The 25,326-nt window shown below is 52.6% G+C and overlaps 3 protein-coding genes across 17 annotated transcripts in view; 2 read left to right on the top strand and 1 right to left on the bottom strand.

Moving 5' to 3' along the window:
• The window catches only part of USB1 (U6 snRNA biogenesis phosphodiesterase 1), a 33,292-nt gene extending 15,645 nt beyond the window's left edge, over positions 1 to 17,647 (bottom strand). For 5 of the 9 annotated variants that reach the window (XM_067019689.1, XM_059045438.2, XM_067019690.1 and 2 more), the window contains exons 1-5: positions 16,510 to 16,683; positions 15,475 to 15,641; positions 13,520 to 13,703; positions 2,682 to 2,735; positions 6 to 111 (exon numbers count right to left, since the gene is read on the bottom strand). In XM_067019689.1, the coding sequence (XP_066875790.1) occupies positions 6 to 111; positions 2,682 to 2,735; positions 13,520 to 13,703; positions 15,475 to 15,641; positions 16,510 to 16,607 (609 nt within the window). In that variant the 5' untranslated portion in view covers positions 16,608 to 16,683. Of the gene's footprint in view, positions 1 to 5; positions 112 to 2,681; positions 2,736 to 13,519; positions 13,704 to 15,474; positions 15,642 to 16,509; positions 16,684 to 16,773; positions 17,306 to 17,511 lie in introns of those variants that run through there. The other 4 variants (XM_067019694.1, XM_067019693.1, XM_067019691.1 and 1 more) reach the window with 4 other exon arrangements.
• The window catches only part of CNGB1 (cyclic nucleotide gated channel subunit beta 1), a 175,385-nt gene that overhangs the window by 74,205 nt on the left and 75,854 nt on the right, over positions 1 to 25,326 (top strand). The window lies entirely within an intron of this gene.
• On the top strand, positions 44 to 23,557 carry ZNF319 (zinc finger protein 319). Of its 7 annotated transcripts, XM_067019683.1 has the most exons (4): positions 44 to 192; positions 339 to 2,165; positions 3,095 to 3,250; positions 19,697 to 23,557. In XM_067019683.1, exon 4 carries the CDS (start codon positions 19,948 to 19,950, stop codon positions 21,703 to 21,705), a length of 1,758 nt encoding a protein of 585 aa, XP_066875784.1. In that variant the 5' UTR covers positions 44 to 192; positions 339 to 2,165; positions 3,095 to 3,250; positions 19,697 to 19,947; the 3' UTR covers positions 21,706 to 23,557. The 7 variants fall into 7 exon arrangements, with proteins under 7 accessions (XP_066875784.1, XP_066875787.1, XP_058901402.1 ...); XM_067019686.1 differs by lacking the exons at positions 44 to 192; positions 339 to 2,165; positions 3,095 to 3,250 and adding an exon at positions 16,973 to 17,101; XM_059045419.2 differs by lacking the exons at positions 44 to 192; positions 339 to 2,165; positions 3,095 to 3,250 and adding an exon at positions 17,397 to 17,702.

The raw sequence follows: 25,326 nt of genomic DNA, 5'->3' as shown, positions 1-25,326 counted from the left end.
ATTACCTGGTAGAAAGTGGTGAGGTCAAACTCCTCCATGACCCTGTCCACCTCTGAAACCAGGTCCAGGAACTGGGTGTGTCCCGAGGTGACCTCGAGTCCAACAAAGGTCCTGGGGGGAGACAGAGGTGGAGACCACACGGGCATGAGACGCAGCCTCTGAGAACAGAAACCATCCGCGAGGGGTCAGAGGGTGAGGAGGGGTCAGAGGATGCGACAGAGCGGGGGGTGGGGGTGGGGGGTGAGGTCTGGGCCGTGAGTTCAGTTCGCTTCCCCGCTCTCCGAGCTGGCTCTCCATCCTTCCCTGGCTCTAATCGCACATCTCCCCTCCTTCCCCAGGGTCTAAGAACCCTAGCAGGGCCGTCTTCATCCGCTGCTGCCAAGTCTACGGACCCCCAGGCTGCGGCGCCCAGGCTCCCCGGCATCGCTCCCATGTCAGACTCTTTCTCCAGGGCTTCCCTCTCTGGCACCGGCTCCCTCCCGTCAGCACCGTCTCATCTCTAACCGCCCCCCCCCTTGAACCCACACCCTCAGCCAGCCCCCATGCCATTCCCGGTAAAACGTGCGCGTTCTGATGATTTGTCTCCCTCGGCTGCCTCTCACGCCTCCCCGCCCATCTTCAGTCCGCTCGGCCAGGAACCGCTCCCGTCAAAGCTGCCAACCACCTGTGTTCCGGAACTCGGATACTTCTCTGTCCTCACCTTGGCTGCTCCGCAGGATCTGACACAGCTGACTCCTCCCTCCCTGAAGCCCCCTTTTCTCTTGGCTTCCAAGAGACTACCCACCACACCGTCCCGGTGTGACCCCACCTCTGGCCTCCTGTTTAGTCTCCTCTGCCGCCCTCTCTTCTTTCCAGCCTCTAAATGGTCAGGGGCTGCAGAGCCGGCGTCACCTGCCCTCCCCCGCAGGCTGATCTCACCCAGCCCTGCTTTCGACACAGCCCGATGGCCCCCACATTTGTCTCTGGCTGGCCCCTCTCCTGTATACCCAACCGTGTATGCGACTCTTCCACCCGGGGGTCTCATAGGCGGCAAAATCCACCGGGTACAAAGCAGAGCTTCTGGGCTTCCTCCCACAGGTGCCTCCCATCACGGACAATGGGGCCATTTATCTATATTTACCTAGCTGTTCAAACCCCAAACCCAGGAATCTACTTTGATTCTTCCCCTTCCTGTGCACAGACCCAACCCACTGGTAATTCCAGTTGATTCTACCTCCAGTATATGGGGAATGTGTCTGCTGCTTGGCTCTTCCACTGCCATCGCCCTAAGCCAGGCCACCACTGGCGCCTCACCTGTCTCCTGTCTGCTCTCCCTGCATCCAGCCTCGCTCTTTTAGACCTTTTCCCCACTCAGGAGCCACAGCCACAGACACGATAGGGCCGGACTGACATTTACAAACGTAACTTGGATCACATCTCTGCTTAGATCCCTCTAATGGCTTCTGTGACACTGAAAATCCAAACTCCTGACCTTGACCTTGAAGGCCCCGCAGGAGGTAACCCTGCCTGACTCATCTCCTCACACTCTCCCACGTGCCCCCCAAGTTCTACTTCACTGGCCCCCTGAAACATGCCAGGCTCTTTCCTCCTCAGTCACCTCCTTGGCTGTGCCCTCTGCTTGGAGGCTCTTGGGGCAGCTCTTCCCAAGGCTGATTCCTTCTTGTCTTCATGTCACCAGCAAATGCCACCTTGCTAGTGCCCTCCTTGGCCACTTGCTCCAGACTATCGTTTGACACGATAGTTATTAATGATCTCATTTCCCTGTTTATTGTCTGTCTCCCCTGCAGAATGTGAGATCCCACAGAGCAAGGACTATGCCGACCTTTTCACTGCAGATCTGTAGTGTACAGCAAGTGCCTGGCACCAGGAGGTGTCAAACAAATTTGTGCAGCACAGAATGAATGAATGAGCGAATGAGTGCTCTCCTTGGAGGTGCTGAGAGCAGAAGGCAGCTCAGACCCAGTGGGTGGATCTGACAGGGAGGCTTGCTTTGAAGCCTTGATAACAACAGTTTCTTCTTACGTTCAGCTCATCCTCGAATGCTTCTATAAAACTTGTTTCGTTCATCTGAGCTTCACAACTGCCCAATGATGGATACTTGGAAATGTGACAGGATGTGATGGATGATGTGACAGCTTGGAAATGGCAGGTCACAGAGGTTGAAGGTATGAGCTCAGCGTTAAATTGCAGACAGAGCTGGGCAGGCACCCAGGTTTTCTTTGAGTCTCAGGCTTTCCCACTAAACCAAGATGTTGTTCTCTACCTCTGCCCCTCCTCCCATGCTCCCTGAGTTGTTTTTCTTAATGAAAGGTTCAGATTTGGGAACAGCTGCCTTTGTAGTCATAGGGCCGGTTAAAACACAAACAAACAGGGCTTCCCTGGTGGCGCAGTGGTTGAGAGTCCACCTGCCGATGCAGGGGACACGGGTTCGTGCCCTGGTCCGGGAAGATCCCACATGCCGCGGAGCGGCTGGGCCCGTGAGCCATGGCCACTGAGCCTGCGCGTCCGGAGCCTGTGCTCCGCAACGGGAGAGGCCACAACAGTGAGAGGCCCGCGTACCGCAAAAAAACAAACAAAAAAACACAAACAAACAAAAAACTGAGAGAGACAAGGCCCCCTTAAGTCTTTACTCCAAAGAATCCTCTTCTGGAAACAACTGGGGGCAGAGTGGGGAGACCCACCTGGTCTTCTCTTGATTGGTGTAAATCTTTACCCGGTCGGCAGTAAAGCAGAATCTGAAATTTAGAAGGACCACATTTCAGGAAGAATAATAAGGAAAAAAATCAGAGAAAATAGTGTATATTAAAAAACATCACTTTGAAAATACAGTTAACTCATTTCACATTTAGTATTGTCACCCTATTATACAGGTGGTAAACTGAACCCTAAAATATTAGAGCTGGGCAAGACCTTAAATAATCACCCAGTCCAGGCAACACATAGCTTCACTCAGATGCTAGCAAAAATTTTACTTTATTAAGAGCAGTTGATTCCAATAAGCGATCTGAGACTACCCCAGCTTTACTGATGGGAACTGAGAAAGTCATCAGTCGGTGATAATAGATCACTTAAGAGCCAGTTCTTTTCTTTGCAGGTTAACAAAAGACGATTCCGATCCAGTCTAAGCAACAAAAACATTTCCGTGTGCTTGGGCTGAGCTTGGTGATCCTCATACAACTCTGTGAGGCAGGTGCTATAATGACACCCATTTTACAGACACAGAAACTGAAGCTTGGTGAGGCTGAATTCGGTGAGTCACAATTTGAACTTCAATCTGCCTGATGCCAGAGCCCTTGCTCTCACCTGATGCTTTAGTGAGGGGTCTCTGTTGGTGTGAGATTGCGGCAGAAATACCGTCACCCACCTCTCAGATCAGTTACACGGGGACCATCCAATTCAGCCAGGTAAGTGCTCTGACTCTGGCTGGTTCCGCCTGTGTTCTCTGGGACACTAGGGGATCTCAGAGGGACAAACTGGCTTCCTGCCCTTCCTGGACCAACTTGGCAAATCCCATTACAGGAAACACTCATTTTACAGGCTCCAGGCCAAACTCTCACCCTCATCTGAGGGAACACAACAACCCAGCTTGCCGGTTAGAATCTCACAACCTGTCCAAGGGCACGAAGTCAGTTAACTTTTGGCTTTCCTGTCAGCCTTCAGCCTCCTAGTGCATCCCTTCTGGGGAAAATGTAAGGGGTGATAGAACCAGCAGGAGCTTGGTTAAGTGTAGAGTACCTGCCAAACGTCCTGGAGTGGACATGGGGTGTTTGCTCCCAACTATAAAGGGTAATCTTATGCATTGACTTGACTGGACTAAGGGTTGCCCAGATAGCTGGTAAAACATTATTTCTGGGGTGTCTGTGAGGGTGTTTCCAGAAAGATTAGCATTTGAATTGGTGAACTGAGTAGAGCAAATTGCCCTCTCCAGTGTGGGCGGACAAAAGGGCAGAGGAAGGGCAAATGCATGCTCTCTCTGCTGGAACTGAGACTCTCCTGCCCTTGGACGTTGGGGTCCTTGGATCTCAGGCTTTCAGGCTCATATCGGTCATTACGCCACCAGTCCCCCCACTCCTCTCTGGTGCTCTGGCTTTTGGACTCATGCTGAATGACACCACTGGCTTTCCTGGTTCCCCAGCTTGCTGTTGGCAGATTTGGGACCTGACCTTCGTAACTGCATGAACCAATTCCTACAATGCATTTCCTCATATCTCTATTTCTCTCTTTATCCTATTGGTTCTGCTTTTCTGGAGAACCCTAATACAGATTTTGGCACTGAGAATGGTTCTAGAGGAACAGAATTTTAAGGATGAGTTTTCTGAATTGGTTCTGGGGTTTCTGGAATTTGCTCTCTGATTAGATTCAAAGATGCTAATGACTCTGTCTCCAGTAGTAGAGAGCACTGATCGTCCACACGCAGGGACTGTTTATAGAGATGTGAAAATGTCTTCCTTGATACCCCTCATCAGCCACTTATTAGAAGCAAGGAGCTAAGTGACCCTATATGATACTTGCGAACATTTTTGGAAAACTAAGGAATATAATGATGTTGGTTGGTTGTTCCTAATGTTGCTGGACAAAGTGGTGAAATAAAAAGAGACCTCAGGGTATCGAATTCCCAACTCAAGCATAAAGGACCTAAGAGCTTCTCGGTGTGCCCTAAAGGAGATCTTGATTCCCTGTAGCTGCAGGGCTGAAATTGCTGAAAATCAAACCCGGAACCTTATCCTGCCATTTGCTGAATTATAACACAAGTTGAACTCCTCGAACAAGCAGGATTTTACAGTTAAAGTGAGGGCACTGATTGGGAAAGTATGGGGACTTGTGGGAAACGCTGGTGAAGCTGGGCATATTGAGCCCTTAAATTCTTTTTTTTAGTTTTTAATTTATTTACTTTATTTTATTTTTGGCTGTGTTGGATCTTCGTTGCTGTGCGCAGGCTTTCTCTAGTTGCGGCGAGTGGGGGCTACTCTTACTTGCAATGCGTGGGCTTCTCATTGCAGTGGCCTCTCCTGTTGCGCAGCATGGGCTCTAGGTGCGCGGGTTTCAGTAGTTGTGGCTCGCGGGCTCTAGAGCACAGGCTCAGTAGTTGTGGCACACGGGCTTAGTTGCTCTGCGGCATGTGGGATCTTCCCGGACCAGGGCTCGAACCGGTGTCCCCTGCATTGGCAGGTGGATTCTTTTTTTTTGGCAGGCGGATTCTTAACAACTGCACCACCAGGGAAGCCCAAGCCCTTAAATTCTGATGAGTCTTCTTGTACGCAGTGGAAGGGTCCTCCCCCACCTAGTGTTATGGACCTTCCCACCTCTATCAGAGGGGATTAACACTGCATTGCCTGAGGAAATGGTAATGGCCTCTCCTGAGGCAGATGCCAAGTAAATACTGAGTCCCCTCAGGACCCACCTCCAACACCCCTCTTTGCTTCTAGACCTATAACTAGACTCAAGTCCCAGCAGACCCCCTAAAGTTGAGGTACCATGTGTGGCCCACGAGGAGATGTGCTACACTCCAGAACTATTTGAGTTTCCTCATATATACAAGCAGAAATCCAGGGAACGTGTGTGGGAATGGATATTAAAGGTGGGACTTCCCTGGTGGTCCAGTGGTTAAGAATTCGCCTTCCAATGCAGGGGACGCGGGTTCAATCCCTGGTCGGGAAACTAGGATCCCACATGCCACGGGGCTACTGAACCTGCACGCCACAACTAGAGAGCCCGTGTGCCGCAACTACAGAGCCCACATGCTCTGGAACCTGTGCACCACAACTAGAGAGAAGCCCGTGCGCCACAATGAAAGATCCTGCATGCCGCAACTAAGACCCGACACGGCCAAAAATAAAAATAAGTGAATTTAAAAAAAAAAAAGGTGTCGGGTAATGACGGAAGGATCAAAAGTGGGATCAGGCTGAATTTATGGATATGGGCTTGCTAAGCAGAGATTCGGCATGTAATGTTGCAGCTCCGGGAGTTGGAAAGGGATCTGTTTGGTTAGATGGCTGAAACACGGACCAAAAGGTGGCCCACAGTGAGTGAACTGGAAATACCTGGCCCGCAAGGTGGGCGTAGTTACCGTAAAGGACAGCAGAGTCGAAGCAGCAATCAGAATAGCCTGACTTGTGCAGACATAGGGCGTTGGCTGTTTCTAGAAGTGACATAGATAGGAAGCCTACTAAATTCTTCCTTCATCTGTATAAGCAGAAAAGTTCTAGGCCAAGTGAGCCAAAGTCTAACTTGAATCATAAAGGCAGAGTCATGGCCCCTCAATTCCCAGAATGGAGCCAGTTCACAGACCCAGAGCTGCTTGAATGAAGGGGAAGTTGGGTCCCCTTGAGGAAGGACCCTGGTACACTACTACAAATTTATACTGTTAATCTTTCTCCCAGCCTTCCCCAAAGGGACCTATGCCATTTTACCAGGGTAACTGCGCACCGGGGAAAAGGAAATAACCAGCCTTTTGGGAACTACTGGACATTGGCTCTGAAATTACACGAGTTCCTGGAGACACAAAATGTCACTGTGGCTCATCACTCGGAGTAGGGGTTAATGGAGGTCAGGCGATCAATGGAGTTGTAGCTCAAGTCCATCTCACAGTGGGCCCAGTGGGTCCCCAAACCCATCCTGTGGTTACTTCTGCAGTTCCAGAATGTATAATTGGAACAGACATACTCAGCAACAGGCAGGATCCCCACACTGATTCTCTCACCTGTGGAGTGAGGGCTATTACAGTGGGAAAGGCCAAGTGCAAGCTATTAGGGCTGCCTCCACCTAGAAAAATGGTAAATGAAAAGCAATACCGCACTCCTGGAGGGACTGCGGAGATCAGTGCCACCATGAGTGACTTGAGAGATGCAGGGGTGGTGACTCCCACATCTCCATTCAACCCCCATTCTGTCCGGGCAGAAGACAGATGGATCGTGGAAGATGACAGCGGATGATCAAAAACTGATGACTGCAGGTGGTGGCTCCAATTGCAGCTGCTCTTCCAGATGTGGTTTCATTACTTGAGCAAATTAACACATCCCCTGGTTCCTGGTTTGCAGCTACTGATTTGGCAAATACATTTCCCTCCATCCCTGTCCAAAAGGACCAGAAGCAGTTTACTTTCAGGCCAGCAATGTACCTTCACTGTCCTACCTCAGGGCTACAGCATCCTCCAGCCCCATGTCCTAATTTACTGTAGAGGGTTTGCTCACCTTTCCCTTCCACTAGATATCACACTGCTTTAGTACATGATGACATTATGTTGACTGGACCTAATGAGCAGGAAGTGGCAACTACTCTAGACTTATTGCTAAGACATTTGTGTGTCAGAGGGTGGGAAATAAATCCAACTAAAATTCAAGGCCTTCTACCTCAGTGAAATGTCTAGAGGTCCAATGGTGTGGGGCATATCGAGATATCCCCTTCGAGATGAAGTATAAGGTAGTTTTGAAACAAGGTATATACCTTTTTTAAAAAACATAATGCTATTGCACACTTCATAGACATAACTTTTATGTGCATTGGGAAACCAAAAACTTCGTGTCACTCACTCTATTTTATTCTGGAACAGAATCCACAATATCTGTATCTGCTCTGAATCAGCAGCCACATATGGTGCTGTTTCTCTTGTAGCCAGGAATCAAGGGGTAGAAATGGGAGTGGTACCACTCACCATTGCCCTAGTGATGCATTAGCAAAATGTTTGCTTCCTGTTCCCACAACTTCATGCTCTGCTAGCCCAGAGGTCTTAGTTCCGAGGGAGGAATGCTTCCACCAGGAGACATAGTGCTTCCACTGAACTGGAAGTTGAGACTTGCCACCTTGCCACTCTGGGCTCCTGTACCTTTGAATCAACAGACAAAAGAGTTACAGTGTTGGCTGGGGTCACTGATCCTGACTACCGAGGGGAAATTGGGCTACTGCTCCACAATGGAGATATGGAAGAGGATATCTGGAATACAGGAGATCTGTTTGGGCATCTTTTCGTATTACCATGCCTACTGATTTCAGGCCAATGGAAAACTACAACAACCTAACCCAGGCAGGATTAGTAATGGCCCAGAGCCTTCGGGAATGAAGGTTTGGGTCACTACCCCAGGTAAAGAACCACAACCATCTGAGGTGCTTGCTGAAGGCAAAGGGAACAGAGAGCTAGGTAGTGGAAGGTAGTTGTAAATATCAGCTACGACCATGTGACCAGTTTCAAAAATGAGGACTATAATTGTCATGAGTATTTCCTCCTTATTTTGTTATGAATACGTCTGCGAGTATATATACAGGACACCTCAGGGACACTGCGGATTTGGATCCAGAACCCCACAATAAAGTGAGTCACACAATTTTCTGGCTTCCCAGTGCACATAAAAGTTACGTTTATACTACACTGTAGTCTATTAAACAAAGGCATTATGTCTAAAGAAACAATGTACATACCTTATTTTTAAAATACTTTATTGCTAAAAAATGCTAACCATCATTTGAGCCTTCAGTGAGTCATAATCTCTTTGCCGGTGGAGGGTCTTGCCTCGATGTAAGTGGCTGCTGACTGATCAAGGTGGTGGTTGCTGAAGACTGGGTGGTGATGGCAATTTCTTCCTTCTATGAATAATTTCTCTGTAGCATGCAATGCAATGCTGTTTGGTAGCATTTTACCCACAGAACTTCTTTCAAAATTGGAGTCAATCCTCTCAAACGCTGCCACTGCTTTATCAACTAAGTTTATGGAATATTCTAAATCTTTTGTTGTCATTTCAACAATCTTCACAACATCTTTACCAGGAGTAGAGTTCATCTTAAGAAGTTACTCTTCTGCTCATCCATAAGAAGCAACTCCTCATCTGTTAAAAGTTCTATCACAAGGTGGCAGCAATTCAGTCACATCTTGAGGCTTCACTTCTAATTCTAGCTCTCTTGCTGTTTCCATCACATCTGCAGTTACTTCCTCCAGTGAAGTCCTGAGCCGTTCAAAGTCATCCATGAGGGTTGGAATCACCTTCTTCCAAACTACTGTGTACGTTGATATTTTGACCTCTTCCCATGAATCACAAATGTTCTTAATGGCATCTAGAATGGTGAATCCTTTCCAGAACGTTTTCAAATGACTTTGCCCAGATCCATCAGAGGAATCACTGTCTATGGCAGCTACAGCCTGATGAAATGTATTTCTTAAATAAGACTTATAAATAATAAGACTTGAAAGTTGAAATTACTCCTTGATCTATGGGCTGCAGAACTGATGTTGTGTTAGCAGCATGAAAACAACATTGATCTCATTGTACATCTCCATCAGAGCTCTTGGGTTACCAGGTGCATTATCAATGAGCAGTAATATTTTGAAAAGAATCTTTTTTTTTTTTCGTAAGTAGTAGGTCTCAACAGTGGGCTTAAAATAGTCAGTAAACCATGCTGTCAACAGATGTGCTGTCATCCAGGCTTTGCTGTTCCATTTATAGAGAGCACAAACAGAGTAGACCTAACATAATTCTTAAGGGCCCTAGGATTTTTGAAATAGCTAATGAGCACTGGCTCCAATTTAAAGTCACCAGCTGTATTAGCCCCTAACGAGAGTCATCCTGTCGTTTGAAGCTGTGAAGCCAGACACTGACTCCTCTCTGGCTATGAAAGTCCTAGATGGCATCTTCTTCCAATAGAAGGCTATTTCATATATTGAAAATCAATTGTTTAGTGTAGCCACCTTCATGAATTATCTCAGCTAGATCTTCTGGATAAGTTGCTGCAGCATCCACATCAGCACTTGCTGCTTCACCTCACACTTCTATGTTATAGAAATGGCTTCTTTCCTTATACCTCATGAACCAACCTCTGCTAGCTTCAAACTTTTCTTCTGTAGCTTTCTCACTTCTCTCAGCCTTCAGAGAATTGAAGAGGGTTAGGGCCTTGCTCTGAATTAGGCTTTGCCCTAAGGGAATGTTGTGGCTGGTTTGATCATCTATTCAGACCACTAAAACTTTCCCCAAACCAGGAAAACGCTTTCCTATCATTCTTGTGTTTACTGGAGTAGCACTTTCAATTTTGTTCGAGAACTTTTCCTTTGCATTCACAACCTGGCTAACTGGGACAAGAGACCTAGCAGCTTTCAGCCTACCTCTGCTTTTGACATGCCTTTCCTCACTAGGCTTAATCATTTTTGGCTTTTGATTTAAAGTGAGAGATGTGTGACCCTCTCTTTCACCTGAATACTTAGTGGCCGCTGTAGGGTTATTAATTTCAACACTGTTGTATCTCAGGGAATAGGGAGGCCCAAGGGGAGGGACAGAGATGTGGGGGAATGGCAGGTTGGTGGAATAGTCAGAACACACACATTTATCAATTACGTTTGCCCTCTTATATGGGCGTGGCTCCCAGTGCCCCAAAACAATTACAATAGTAACATCAAAGATCACTACAACAAATACAACAATAATGAAAAAGCTTGAAATATTGCAAGAATTACCAAAATGTGACAGACATGAAGTGAGCAACTATTGTTGGAAAAATGGCACTGACAGATTTGCTCAATGCAGAGTTGCCACAAACCTTCAGTTTGTAAAAAATGCAGTATATGTGAAGCACGATAAAACAAGGTTTGCCTGTACATATGTTGAGCAAGTATCTTTGTTTTCTCCTCTTATTCCCTTATCATGTAACATAAGATGTAGTGACTTTACACTAGTATGCAAGTATTGTTAATTTTACATCATAGTATTCAAGTTATGGGCTTTTAGAACAGTAAAAAGTATCGCTCAAGAAGATTACCTCCTCTTCTGGGGAAGGGATTAATGCATTTTCAGATGTACACTGGATGTTGTATCATGTTAGGCAGAGTTATGACCTTGTTGTGGTCTTAATTTAGAGATTAAGTATGGTTTAAGAAGATGCATGCAAGTGTCAAGTTGATAAGGGGTGGACTTGAGATGGTTAATTTTATGTGTCAGCTTGACTGGGCTAAGGGATGCCCAGATAGTTGGTAAAACATTATGTTTGGGTTTGTCTGTGAGGCTGTTTCTGGAAAGATTAGCATTTGGATTGGTGAACTGAGCAAAGCAAATGGCCCTCCCCAGTGTGGGTGGGCGGGCATCATCCAATCTGTTGAGGGCCTGAATAGAACAAAAAGGAGGAGGAAGGACAAACTCCCCCTCTCTGCTTGAGCTGAGACATCCATCTTCTCCTGCCCTCCGACACTGGCGCTGCTGGTACTCAGGCTTTCAGGCTCACCCCAGGACTTAAACCATCGGCCCCCTGATTTTTAGGACTTTGGAATCAAATTGAATTACACCACCGGCTTTCCTGGTTCTCTCCTTGCAGATGGCAGATAGTGGACTTCTTGGCCTCCATAACCACATAAGCCAATACCTATAACAAATCTCCTCTTACGTATATCTGTATACATCTTATTGATTGTTTCTCTGGAGAACCCTGACTAATACGTCAACCAACACCTTTTCTCCCGGTGATCTTATATAGGAGGACTGCTCTCCCATTTTGTGCTGGTAGAGTAGTCAACCTGCCCCCACCCAGGGGTGTCTACTTGACAGGCCTGGACAATCAGAGCATAGCATTCCCTCAGTCACAGCCATAGAATCAAAGGTGCACTGCCCACTCTTGGTCATCTTAGGCTCAGCCAGTCAAACCTGAAGAGGCCACCCGGCCCAGCTTCCTTCAGGACACAGGCTAGCAAACACTGCACCAGCAGGGAAGCACCAGGGAGGGCCAACCCAGTGGTCCAGGGGCTGTTCCCTAAATGAGCAAGAGAACATGCTATATCCACCCACCTCAGCTGCCCCGGGGAGCAATAGCTCTTGTAATAGCCCTTGAGCAAAGTTTCCAGAGGTCCCAGCAAGGGACTTGCCCAGGTAGAGAACCACCACATGCAGGGAGGCCCAAGCCATGGTTTCCCAGGAGGGGCTTAGTTCACTCACAGTCTTCCCAGCCCAGACACGGTGTGCTCATAAGTCATTTTCACCATAAGTGACGTGGCCCGAGAACACATCTGGCATTCCACCTTTATCCAGGGACACAGCCAGAAGCAGGATAACTGAAGCATTCTCATGTAGAAGGGGAAAGGACTTGGTGCCGTCTGACGTCTCTCGGCCCCATGTATGAAGCCAACGCTACCTCTAAACATTTTAGTTATACCAGCCTATAAATTCCCCGTTTAAGCCACTTTTGGTTGGATTTCTGGCACCTGCGTTCGAGAGGGTCCTGACTAACATACATGACTCAATAAAAAGAGGGATGGGGGCTGGATTAGGTGGAGAGATGAGTTTTAGTCCTGAGTCTCTCGCTAACTGACTGAACTGGAGCAAATCCCTTCTTCCTCTGGCCCTGAGTAGGGGCTACACAAAATGGACAGTCCTCCAATGGCACAGAGTAGTTCTATGGAATTCCTTGGCCTCAGGCCTCCTGAACTGCGAGGGTGGGGCTTTGGCTAAAAGACTTCTGTTTTTATCTCTCTTACTCAGCTGCACATCAGGGATCTGCGTAACACCTCATCAGAAGAAAGGACTCTGCAGATAAGACCAGGAGGAGAAAACCACCACCTGGATGGCTTCTTAGGCTCCTACTAGAACCAACATTCAGAGGATCCAGAGGAGGATTTCTAGTCTCTCTCTCTCCTGCTCAGTCATTCACCAAACATCCAGTTGATGCCTATAGTGAGCAAAGCACCTGGAGAAAAGCTGTGGGGTAATTCAGAGAGCAGCCGCATTCCTGGCCTGCAGGAACTTGGGCTCTAAGTGGGAGATGGGACATGGGGATGACTGAATATGGATATGAGGGTGAGTGGAATGAGCACAGGGGTGTAGACAAGCACAGGACAGCAGGGTCCCTGGGACTGAGGAATTCTGGAGGAGATACCAACTGGGACAGCCTCAGTGAAGGAGCAGTGCTTTGATCTGGCCAAGTCTCGAAGGAGAGGCATTTCTAGTAGAAAGAAGAGGTATGAAATAGTCAAGGGAAAAAAAAGCCAAGGCTGGCACATAAAACCAGAGTGGGGGGCTTCCCTGGTGGCGCAGTGGTTGAGAGTCCGCCTGCCTATGCAGGGGACACGGGTTCGTGCCCTGGTCTGGGAAGATCCCACATGCCGCGGAGCGGCTGGGCCCGTGAGCCATGGCTGCTGAGCCTGCGCATCCGGAGCCTGTGCTCCGCAACAGGAGAGGCCGCAACGGCGAGAGGCCCGCGTACCGCAAAAAAAATAACCCAGAGTGGGGGGTGAGCTCTCATCGTTCGCCAAGTGCCACGTTGAGGGTATGTGTGATCTCATTCACTCCCACAAGTCCCCTCTGAGGGAGCCACCACCACTCCCCTGACCCGCACATAGACAAGGCTTGGAGGCTTCCAGAGCTTACGTGGCACGCCCGAGGGCACATGGGATGAAGCGCACAGCAGGCGGCTCTGGGAGGTGTTCGGAGTGCTAACCTTTAGGTTTGCCTGCTTGAAGGGATAACACCTCCCACAGGTCCCTCCGCACAGAGCTCAGGACAGGAAGAGAAGCCCTGAAGGGGAGGGAGAGGAGGAGCAGAGGGAAGCCCTGGGCACTCACCTCTGGAAGGAGGCCACGCGGCCTTTCAGAGCCTGCACGAAGGGGAGGATCCAGTGATGGCGCAGAACCACGCTCTGGGACAGGCTGAGGTGGAAGGCCTCCATCCTTACCAGCCGGGGGACGTATGTCTGTGCGTGCGGCAGCAGCACTTCAAGCAGGTCCAGGAACTCCTCCCTGGCTTCATCTGGAGGGGAGGAGTGGAGAGGGTGGGCCATTCTCTTAGCCAGGGCGGCATGGCTGGATGAAGCCCAGAAGGCAGAGAAAGGCTTCTGAGAGCAGCCTATGTCTATGTGTTTTGAATAATACTTTAATATGCTTTTATGGCTATAGAAGTAACACATACATGCTCTTTGAAAAGAATTCAACTGAGAAAAGAAATATGTGACAGAGAAAGTAGGGGTCCCTGATATCCTATCACCTACAGCAGTGGTCTCCAAACTACTGTGACTGCACAGGCCATTAGTCAAACAAGTTTGCACACATACCAACAATAAATGTGTATTTATTTATAAATTACAAACACGTGCTACACTGCAAAATTATGTGTGTTATAAAATGTACACTTGGAACAAGAGAAATTTTAAAAGGTGAGATAAAGAGAAATACATAAAAAAGGTTTTAATACTTTTCTCTCTAATCGATCATCTTGATCCCTTCCCCCGGCACATACAGCCTACTTTCAAGATACTACCCTAGAGATAAAGGCTGTCAAATGTGATGCCTATTTCCCCAGCCTTTTCTCAGTGCATGTACTAACGTATATATCTTATTTGTTAAAAAAGATGAGGGCATACCAGTTCTTCCATTGGCTTTCTCCATATAACACTACATGTTGGACAGCCTTCCTCTCATTACATAAATCAAGCTCATGATTACAGTAACCCATAATCAGAAACAGTTCATTTCTTTAATCAGACATTTAGAATCTCCTGATAGACATTTAGACTGCTCCTAATTGTTCATAAAGACAAAGAATGCAACAAGGACCACCCCTGTATTTTCACAGATTATTCATTTTTTTTAACCAAACATGTGACTAGAGCTGCATGGTTAATAGTCTGCTCACAACTAATAAGTTACTCGATTTGCTCAAGTGCCCTGTGGAGTAGGCAGTATAGAGAATCATTCTCATTCTGTGGATGGGGAAATGGAGGTTCCAAGAGTTTACCTGATCTAACACAATGTAATAAGAGCCACCACATTCTCCGTGTATCGTGCTAAGAACTTGACATAGATTATCTGATTTAATCTTCACAAAAGTCCTACAGGATAGGTATTACTACTATTCCCATCTTAGAGATGAGGAAACTGAGGCTCTGAGAAGTCAGCAACTTACTAAAAGGCACACAGAGTAGTGGGTAGTGGAGTGAGGTCAGACTCTGAACCCTGGGCATTTTCTGCCTGCCACTCACTCCTTAGGGCTAGGGTGGGGTGGGACTGGAGGCCAGCACACCTACAGCCCTCTTCGAAATAAAGTACCAGCTACAGCTGCAGTCTGGGATGGCCTTGACACTCTGCCCTAGACCCTCCCTTGGTCACATCCTCATGAGCAGGGAGAACAGTATACACAGGGTTAGTAAAAAAATATTTCAGGCAACGAATTCAAAACTGAACTGTACAGCACAGGGAACTCTGCTCAATATTATGTAACAACCTAAATGGGAAAAGAATTTGAAAAAGAATAGATACATGTGTATGTGTAACTGAATCACTTTGCTGTATATCTGAAACTGTCACAACATTGTTAATCAACTACATCCCAATATAAAAACAAAGACCAGAAAACCTAAAACCAAGTTAACAGAAAAATTCCCTAGTTCTTGAAACTTGTTCTCTCTCTGTTGAGTTAATCTCTTTCCCACCACCAGTGTTCAGAGGCTTCTTCCTCCTGGTTGGGGCCAGCTTCCTCCCGTAAGGGGACACCTGTAGCCACGTGCCTCTCACGCATTACTCACATGGTACATAGACGTGGGTGGCCCAGTTGCCTCGCTCATGGGGAAAGGTGCGCACCCGGCCCCCATGTTTTGCGCTATCATCCGCAGGCCTCTCCTCGGTGCCTGGGAACATGTCCAGCACACTGTCGGGGACTGGCAACTTCTGGCTGGGAAGGGGGCTCTGGCCCCTGCAAGAGAAAAGAAGAAATCAAGCACATTTAGCCTCTTAGCATTCTCTACCTCTGTACACACAATGAAAGTTGTAACCCCCTGTACCAGGTGAGTCTGCGTGTCTATTTCTCACCGGGTGCTGTAAGCAGCTTCTAGATAACCACAAAGCTCTTTCCCCAACACTGTCTCATTGGGGTCTCCCAAGGGCTCGCGGAGGCAGACTTTAACAGGGAACGTGTTCCCCATGGAAAACAACGGGGCAACTGGCAATATGTGGTTCAGAGGTCAGATGCCCTAACTGGACAGGCCTCAGCTGGAGTGACACTTCCTAGCTCTGTGGTCTTGGGCAAGTCATGTGCCCTCTGTGGGCCTCAGTTTCCTCATCTGTACAGTGCACTGCAACCTGATAGGGCTATTGTGAGATGAACCGGGAGACTGCTTGAAAAGCACTCAGATTGCACCAGGCTTGGCAATTAAGAACTGAAGCTCCACAAAGTAGAAGACTTGGATGGTTTTGCTCACTGCTGAGTCCCCAGTCCCGAGCCTGGCACAGAGAGGGTGCTCAATTAATATTTACTGGATAAAGGAAAACACTCTCTAAATGAGAAAGCAGACCTAGGGTGGTACAGCGGTGCGCGCCGGGAGACGTGTGGGCCAGCGGCAGAGGCTGGACCCGAACCCAAGTTTCCTGCCTCCTAACCTTGGCCTAGCCGGGTGGGGGCACTCCGGGGCTTTGTCCAAGGCTGTCCTTTGGATCCTCCTTTCCCCCGGTGCCCCTTTTCCTTCCCTCGCGAGCAGCCCGGCACCCTCCCCAACCACCCCAAGCTCGCGTCCGGTCCGGGTGCCAACCCGCACCCTCCCCAGAAAGTCTTCCTCTCTCCTCACCGACTGCAACCTCCAGTCCCCAGCCGGACCCGGGCCCCGGCCTCAGCCTCATCCTCGGAGCCGCTGCTGCTGTAGCCCACCAGTGGCGCCGCACTCATGGGGGACCCCCTTCGCTACGGCACAACCAGCCCGCCAGCAGTCGAACCACACCCGGAATTCCTCTGTGCCGGAAGTGCTCTCCCGGGGGCGGGGCCAGGATTAGCACCGCCTCGGGGCGGGGTCTGGGGCGGGGCCCGGCAGGACTCGAGCAAAGAGGCTACCCACCCAGACCACGCTGCTTGCTGGCTCGCCGCGCTTTGACCACTACCTGGAGCCTCCCGGAACCGCCATCCTCCGTGTGCCCATTAAACAGATCGCTCTCGGCCCTGACCTCTTTGTCCGCTGCTCGGTCTGCAGCAGCTCGGGACCTCCCAGCAGCAGATGGTCCCAGGGTCAGAGGTCAGCGCACTAGACCTATCGGAGTCTAGTGCCCTCGCCCTCGCCCTTGCCGTCCGGACGGGGTCAGAGGTTCCGGGACCTCTTCCTCAAGCCGGCCCAAAGTCCGAGCTCCGGGGTCCCCTCCCCTAAGAGCGAGCCGAACAGTCAGAGGCGGGTCAGTTCCAGAAGTTCAGAGTCTAGGAGGCCCCTCCTCTCAGGTTCAGGGGTCGGACCGGGGGCCGGGTCCTGGGAGCCCCCTCCCTTAAGGCCGAGTAGGGTGGTCGGAAACAGAGCGCCCCCCCTGGGTCAGCTGAGGCGTGCCGGCCGGGCGACCTGGAGAGCCGGCCCGGCGCGCCCGTCTGTCCGACCCGGCCCGGCCGCGGGGTCCCCGGCAGGGGGCGGCCTCGCTCCGCGCCGCCCGCTCCTCCCGCTGCCGCCGCCACCCAGGCTGCCGCTCCTCCCCCCGGCCCCGCCTCCCTGGCCCCCGCGCCGCCCGCCTGTCCGCCGGTCTCTGCAAGGCCATCGGTCCGTCCGCCCGCCCTCCCAGCGCTCCTCCGCCCCGGCCCCGCTATCCCGGCCGCTCACGTCGTTTCCTCGGTTCCGGCCGCCGCTAGCCCGTTCCCGCCCCCGAGCCGGACGCCGCCGCTACGCGAGGCCGGGGATTGGCAGAGCGCGTAGGCCGCGCTGCCGCGGATGGAGTCGGAATAAAGGGGCGGCTGAGAGAGCAGCCGGTCGCCACTCGCCCTGAGCCTGACCCCGCGGGCGGCCTGGAGCAGGTGAGCGGCTGGGCGCCCGGGGCCGCGGCTGGGCGCCACTCCCGCGCCCGCCGCACCCCTTCCCCAGCCGGCCCGGCCGCCCCTCCACTCCCTCCAGCCCGACCCGGCGGCCTCCTGAGCTCCTGGGCGGCCCAGGCCGACCTCGACGCGCAGCTGTCTCCCGGGCCAAGCCTGCAGCCCTGGGGCCTTTTTCGGGCCCAATCGCCCGCGGGGCCGGCCTTCGGGCCGCAGCGGCCTGTCCATTCCCGGCGAGGGCTGACAGGAGGCAGCCCAGCTGGGCCGGCGGGCAGTGCCGGCAGGGAGGTGATCGGCTTTCATTCGGTTTCCCAGGGAAGAGGAAGGGCTGGGGTGGGGCACAGGTGGGGGCCTCCGCTTGCTTCCCTCACCCTAGTCTCTCATCCTCTTTGCTGAGTGATCAGAGAGGCCTCTGGCCGCACCTTCCTGGAGGGGGGCCAGGGTGGGCAGCTGAGCTGGGGGCTTAGGACCGTGAACCCTGTGTCTGGCAGCCATTCATGCCGGAAAAAAAAAAAAAAAAAAAAAAAAAAAAAAAAAAAAAAAAAAAAAACAGTTGGGTTGGCGCAGCCTGACCTAGACCTCTCTTAGAGTAGTTCTGCTTCCCTCTTTCCTCGGGAGGCTTCAGTACCTGCTCACTCATGCAACCTGCTGCCTCCACCCAGAGCAGCGGCTTCTTTACTTCTTCTCTTCCCAGCAAGATGCTGAGGTTGACAGCTTTTAGCCTGACTCTTATGTTTCTTTGGCAGTTAGAGGCCAGGCTGGCCTGTAAAGGCATCCCCTTCCTTCTCTTTTCATCGGGAGAAAACTTAGAAACTTTTCAATGTTAGAGGCAGAAGAGCTGGGAACCTGAAAGTGGGTTGCATCTGATTCTAAAAGTTCTTCCCTCTCGCTGTCATTACCTTATGCTGCCACAAAGTGGTGAGTTAGAGATTTGCCTGAGCTGGGTGGTCTTTACCTTCCATTGATTATCCAAAATGTTACAGACTTGGAGCAAGGGAACAGGGTTCTCTCCGGAAAGGTGATAGGGACGAACGCTCTGTGGTTAGCACGCCACTCCCCACGTTGCAGGGGCAAACTCAAAATTGCTTACATTTTCCTACAGGGCTTGACACTGTCAGAGGAAGAGGATTTAGGACTTGTTTTGGTGCTCTGGGAGATGACTAGACTAGGGAACTTCTGCTTTGTAGACATCTAGGCTGCGTGGGTCTGTGGACCCGTCATCTGACCCACATCATGCACTGGCTCAGGTCCCTGCAAATCCATCCCACTTATGTGAAGAGAGAACAGGCACATGGTCGGGGGGAGGGCCTGGGGGGTAGTTGAGAGGGGTATGGGCCAGCCCCTGATGGGAGAAGGTTTCTGAGATGGTCCTCAGTTTCATGCAGTTGTTTTAGATATTGACTGACTGAGGCCATTTGCTGTGGGGCCCTCAGGTCTGGGAGGCTTGGCCTCTTAGACCCACAGCAGGCCTACAGGGAGGCCTCAACCAGAGCCTTTCTGCTTTTATCTATCTTAGGTACTGGGCTTCCAAGTAAGTGTTTTGCAAAAAAAAAAAGTTATGTTACTAAAATTCTTGTTTTGGATGCCAGGGTCCTATCTGGTCACCTCCTTCTTTCTTTGGAGCAAGAGCAGAACTTGTGACTTTGTGTTGTGGACAGATCACCCCAGACTGTCACCCGTGAGACAGCTAATTGAAGAGGGTTGACAGTAAGCTGGGAGGTTGGGATGCCTGGCCCAGGGATGGGGAACTGAGGGTGGGTTGGGCATGGAGACAGCCACCGTCCCCTTTGCTGGAGGAGCTGAGCCGCCAGCAGACTTCTTTGGTAGCATGTGAAGGGAGCAGATCTCCCCGCCCTGAGCCCTTCTCGCTTCCCTGATGTGGTTTATGTCAATGTGGCGAGTGCAGGCAGACCAGGGAGAGGCCCCAGGAACAGCTGCATGTCCCTGCCTCAAGCTTACGATTTCTTTCTTCTCTACAGAACCAATCATCAGGGAAGGCAGAGCTTCCCTGCCATTGCTGGCACCCTGCCTCGAAGACCCCCGTCCTGTAGGCAGAGCCTTGTAGTCTGTCTTTGTTAATGACTTGGGCTGCCTGACTAGCCCCTCTCTGTGCCTTGTCTGAGGTCCTCATCCATACCTGATCCTGGGCAGCTTCTCTCTCTGGTGTGGGTCACCTTAAGCGGGGAAACTGAAGCCATTACTCTCCAAACCCTGTTTCATCTTCCCAAGCATGTCGGAAAGCTGGCAGCAGCCGCCGCAGACGCAGCCGCAGCAGCCGCAGCCGCCACAGCCTCAACACCACGCAGAACCACCGCCGGCCCTGGCCGAGCACACACTGACCCCAGGCACAGCTGAGAACCCCCTGGGCTGTGCCGTCTATGGCATCCTTCTGCAGCCTGACCTGGGCCTGCAGCCACCGCAGCACGCGCCCCTGCAGCCAGCAGGCGAGCCGGGACCCAAGTGCGGCGTGTGCGGTCACGACCTGGCGCACCTGTCCAGCCCGCATGAGCACCAGTGCCTGGCGGGCCACGACCGCTCGTTCCAGTGCACGCAGTGTCTCAAGATCTTCCACCAGGCTACCGACCTGCTGGAGCACCAGTGTGTGCAGGCCGAACAGAAGCCTTTTGTCTGTGGTGTCTGCAAGATGGGCTTCTCGCTGCTCACGTCGCTGGCGCAGCACCACAGCGCGCACAGCGGCGCTGGGGGCCTCGTGAAATGTTCCATCTGCGAGAAGACCTACAAGCCCGCCGAGGCGGCTGAGCCCGCGGCCACGGCCGCCCCTTCACTGCCCCCGGCACCCCCTCCGCCCGCCGTAGCCCCTGCAGAACAGGCCGACAAGCCCTACAGCTGCCCCATCTGCCAGAAGCCCTTCAAGCACCTGTCGGAGCTCTCGCGGCACGAGCGCATCCACACGGGCGAGAAGCCCTACAAGTGCACGCTGTGCGACAAGAGCTTCAGCCAGTCATCCCACCTGGTGCACCACAAGCGCACGCACAGCTCGGAGCGGCCGTACAAGTGCGCGGTTTGCGAGAAGACCTTCAAGCACCGCTCGCACCTGGTGCGCCACATGTACGCGCACTCGGGGGAGCACCACCTGTTCCGCTGCAACGTGTGCGAGCTGCACTTCAAGGAGTCATCCGAGCTGCTGCAGCACCCGTGCACGCCCAGCGGGGAGCGGCCTTTCCGCTGCGGCGAGTGCCAGAAGGCCTTCAAGCGGCCGTCGGACCTGCGGCAGCACGAGCGCACGCACAGCGCCGAGCGGCCCTTCAAGTGCGACCTGTGCCCCATGGGCTTCAAGCAGCAGTACGCGCTGATGCGGCACCGGCGCACGCACAAGACCGAGGAGCCCTTCAAGTGCGGCCTGTGCGAGAAGGGCTTCGGGCAGCCCAGCCATCTGCTTTACCACCAGCACGTGCACACCCTCGAGACCCTCTTCAAGTGCCCCGTGTGCCAGAAGGGCTTCGACCAGTCGGCCGAGCTGCTGCGGCACAAGTGCCTGCCGGGCGTGGCTGAGCGGCCCTTCAAGTGCCCGGTGTGCAACAAGGCCTACAAGCGGGCGTCGGCTCTGCAGAAGCACCAGCTGGCCCACTGCTCAGCCGCCGAGAAGCCTCTGCGCTGCACCCTGTGCGAGCGCCGCTTCTTCTCGTCCTCCGAGTTCGTGCAGCACCGCTGCGACCCAGCCCGCGAGAAGCCGCTCAAGTGCCCAGACTGCGAGAAGCGCTTCAAGTACGCCTCCGACCTGCAGCGGCACCGGAGGGTGCACACGGGCGAGAAACCCTACAAGTGCCCCAACTGCGACAAGGCCTTCAAGCAGCGTGAGCACCTCAACAAGCACCAGGGCGTGCACGCCCGGGAGCAGCAGTTCAAGTGCGTGTGGTGCGGGGAGCGCTTCCTGGACGTGGCCCTGCTGCAGGAGCACAGCGCGCAGCACAGCGCCGCCGCAGCTGCGGCCGAGGGCGCCTACCAGGTAGCCGCCTGCCTGCCCTGAGTCCGCGCCGCGGCCCCCACCAGGCCCCACCTGACCTCCTCGTACCCATCCCTGCACCCGACGCGGTGTTCTGAGGGAGGCCCTGGGCGTGAGGACAGAAGGGCACTGGGCAGGTGGAGGGTGTGGGTGCCTGGCACTCCCGGTACGGGCCTGGGGGGGCGGGGGCGGCAGATTGCTGTGGCTGGTCCTGACCCCACAGACCTCTTTCCCATTACAGGATTCGCTTTCTTGAGAGACCTCAGCCTCCCTTGTCTCTGGGTGCCTGGAACCAGGCTGGAAGTCAAATGGCCTCTCTCCACCCCAACGAGGGGGTGGTGCTAGGCCAACCTTCCCAGACCTTTCAGCCTAATTAGAAATCGGATAGGTTAGGAAAGAGGAGGGTCAGGGTAGGGCCTGGGAGAAGGGCTGGACTGCAGAGGTAGGCTGGGTGTAGGGCACCCCGTTCAGGTTGCTGTTTGAGGGAGAAGGCCAGCCCGGTGATGTAGTCCTGGAACCAGGAGGGCAAACTGTGAGCCACCGGCCTCTCCGTCAGCTTCAGCCAGGGGCGATGCGTCCTCCAGGTTTCTGGCAGGCGAGACATACAGGGGTGCTGCACACCTGTGCGCTCAGTCTGCTTGGAGAGCAACTGGCCCAGCCAGAAGGGAAGAGGCAGAGAGGTTCTCCTGTGACTCACTCAGCCAGGGACAGTGCTGTCCACAGGGAAAGGAGGAAAGGCAGCCTTTGCACCCAGGGCTAATCCCACTGTTTTGGAAGTACCCCTCCCACCTTTGCAGCATGGTTCCAAGCACTGGTGGGGAATGTGCTCTCAGCCCGACAGAACTACTGATGTGAAAGAGGGGCTTGTTAGATCACCTGGTGCCTGGGAGGAAGCAGGGCCAAGCCCGTGATCTTCCCAGTGGATGGGAACAAGTGTCACCCCCTTTGAATTGTGTGAACCAAAGCCTCAAGGGCGTGGCCCTAATCAGCTCGCCCCAGCCCTGCTTCAGGGCCAAGACCATGCCTGGGTACCCAGGGTAGGGGAGGTGAAAGGACCAGGGGAACGCCTCTGACCCCACAGTGCCCTCCCAGCCCATGGGCACCCTCCCCCATCAGTCTGGCTGCTGGCCTGTACTCCAGGGGTTTTGCTCTACCAAGATGCTCTGGACAACATCCAGCTACTTCCAAGGCCAGAGTGTTCTCCTTCGGGTCCTCCTAGGGTCCCCCTAGGTCTCTGGCTGCCCACTGGGCTCATGGAGCCGAGGGTGTCCAGGTTAAGGAGTGGGCAGGGGAAGAGGGTTGTTAAGGAAACCGGTAGGTAGATGGAGTCGATTGGTATTGCTTGATGGCCGGGACTCTCCTTGGGGAGACCAGAAGACCTTTACTATCAAAATGATTCTTTTGAACCCAGCTCTGCCCCACCCTCTCCCAGGGTCTTAAAAGGAGACTCTAATCAGTGCCTGCCCCAAGATCCCAGAGGAGCAGGGAGACCTGTCGTGTCCCACTCTCACCTTCAGAAGTCTGAAAGCCCTCATCCCCCTCCTCTGCCTGGGTTCCCTTCCTGTGCCCGCAGAGAGGGGCTGGTCCTTCCCCTCGGTGCTGGCTTTAGTCACAATGCCTCAAAAGACATGGAACCCAGGCTGACAACAGTCCCAACTGCTAATGTTTTTCTTTCATTTTGCTTTCTAAAAGCAGTTGTTATACTGTTCATAACATTGTATAGTTTAATTTCATGTCATTTTGGATCTTATATAAAAATGTGAGAATTTGGATTTTTAAAAAGAATGACTCCATTTTAGATAGCCCTTTTGATGTTAATATATAGTGAGTCCAATGTATGCTTTAGAAGTAAAGACATTGACCTTCACAGACCAAAGCACAGTTTGTTCTGGTCATTCTTCAGAGGGGAATGTTGGGACGTGGAGGGAGTGAGGTGTGCAGGCCAGGGTGGCAGGCTTGGGATTGGGACATAAGGCTGGGTTCGAATGTTTTGAACATTCTGGTTGTGTGACTTGGGGCAAGTCACTTAACCTCTTTGGGACTCAGTTGCCTCATCTATAAAATGGAGAGGTTAACCCTTGCCCCGCTCGGTTCTTGTGAGAATTAAGTGGAATTGCATACGGCGGCCCTGGTGGGGAAGCTGTGACGATGCTGACGGTACCAAGTGCAGGACACTTGGGATCCTTGGGCTGTGACCTCTTGACATCCTTGGTGTTTAACTGCAGCCCCTGTAAAGGGAGCTGATCTGTGAGGAACCGGCAGCTCATGGATGGTCAGAAGCCGGGCACTGGGCCTGGTAAGCAGGAGAGCTTGCTTAGCCTCAGTGGAAAATCAGGGTCTGCCTGGAGCAGCCTACAGGCGCCGCCCCCGAGGCTCACATGCCCTCGCCCCACTCCCGCTCACCCTGTTGCACGGTTATCCATCTGCGTGTCCGGCCCAGCCGCCTCCGTCTCTGCCTTCCTGCGCCCTCTTCTGTCCCCTCCCTGTCCCGCAGTGGCCCAACTGCAACTCGGGCTCCTACTGTTTCTCAAAGGCAGGGGTGGAGGTGAGGGTAGAAGGAGGACAAGGAGCTACCTATGCCGCAGAGAGCTCAAAACTGGCTGCAGGAGTCTTAGTGGAGAGGCCGGGGGGGGGACCCCGGATGTGACCAGGACCCCATGGTCCTCTTACTCCCTCCGCGTGTAGCCACAGGAGGACCCTGCCCTTGAGAAGCCGTGTGCAAGCGTCTGCCTCTCAGCGAGGACGCCCAGGGCCCCTTGTCCCTGTGCCCGGCTTGAATCCTGGCTTCTTGTCTAGTTCAGTGACCTTAGGCAAAACCCACCCACCTGGCAGAGACTCCTGGAAAGCGCTGGCGTGTGTTGGGTGCTTTGTAGCTTCAGGTTGCTCTTCCTGAACAGATGGTGTTCTGCGTGTGCCAGGGGCCGGAGGAGCCCTGGATGGGCTCACATGGAGGGTGCAATGACTTTTTCTTCCTTTGTCCCCACCTCGCCTCCCCTCACAAAGCAGTGGGGCTCCCACCTGGGCCAAAACCAGGGCCGTGAATGGAGCCCTGGCCTGGGGGCCTACGTGTTCAGGCTCAGGTCTTAGACCTTTGGTAACAAGTGATCCCGGGCAGGCTCTGTTCCTTTTGGGGCCTTGATGCCATCTGAAGCAGATGGAATCATCTTGACCTCTGATCTCTAAGCGTCCTTGGAGACCTGTCGCTCTGATTCTGGGAAGGTAACCGGATCAGCTCGTGGCCCCTATTCCCCTTCCTGCCTCTCTCGGCCTCCAGTCTGCTCCCCACCTGTCTCATTCTGGTCTCTCTTGATTGTAAGTGACAGAAACAGCACAAACTGGCTTAAGCGGCCACACGCTGTACCTGGCCACACACACAGGTACCTCTCCCACCTACCTGCCCAGGAACCCCACCGCTTCCTGTGTCCCATAGCTGATGTGAGGCTCCATCTCTTAGAGCATGGAATTTTCATGGGGGAACTGCAGGTGCTATGGCTAGGGGTACCAACTAGCACTATCATCTTTAATCTCCGGGTAATCATCCCCTTTGCCCCAACCACTGACAGGATGGGAAGAGGGTGGTACCTTGGGGTGAGGGGTGACATGTGGATGAGGGCCAGAGCAGCGAGAGTGAGAGGCGGACATAAA

The sequence above is a fragment of the Kogia breviceps genome, chromosome 18 (assembly GCF_026419965.1).
Source record: "Kogia breviceps isolate mKogBre1 chromosome 18, mKogBre1 haplotype 1, whole genome shotgun sequence".
Classification (NCBI taxonomy): domain Eukaryota; kingdom Metazoa; phylum Chordata; class Mammalia; order Artiodactyla; family Physeteridae; genus Kogia; species Kogia breviceps.
Note: the sequence above shows the minus strand (reverse complement) of the source record. Positions and strands in the feature narration are given on the sequence as shown.

Bases quoted from the DNA above. Each gene is read 5' to 3' on its own strand.
- ZNF319 (XM_067019683.1), top strand. From the start codon at position 19,948: ATGTCGGAAAGCTGGCAGCAGCCGCCGCAGACGCAGCCGCAGCAGCCG.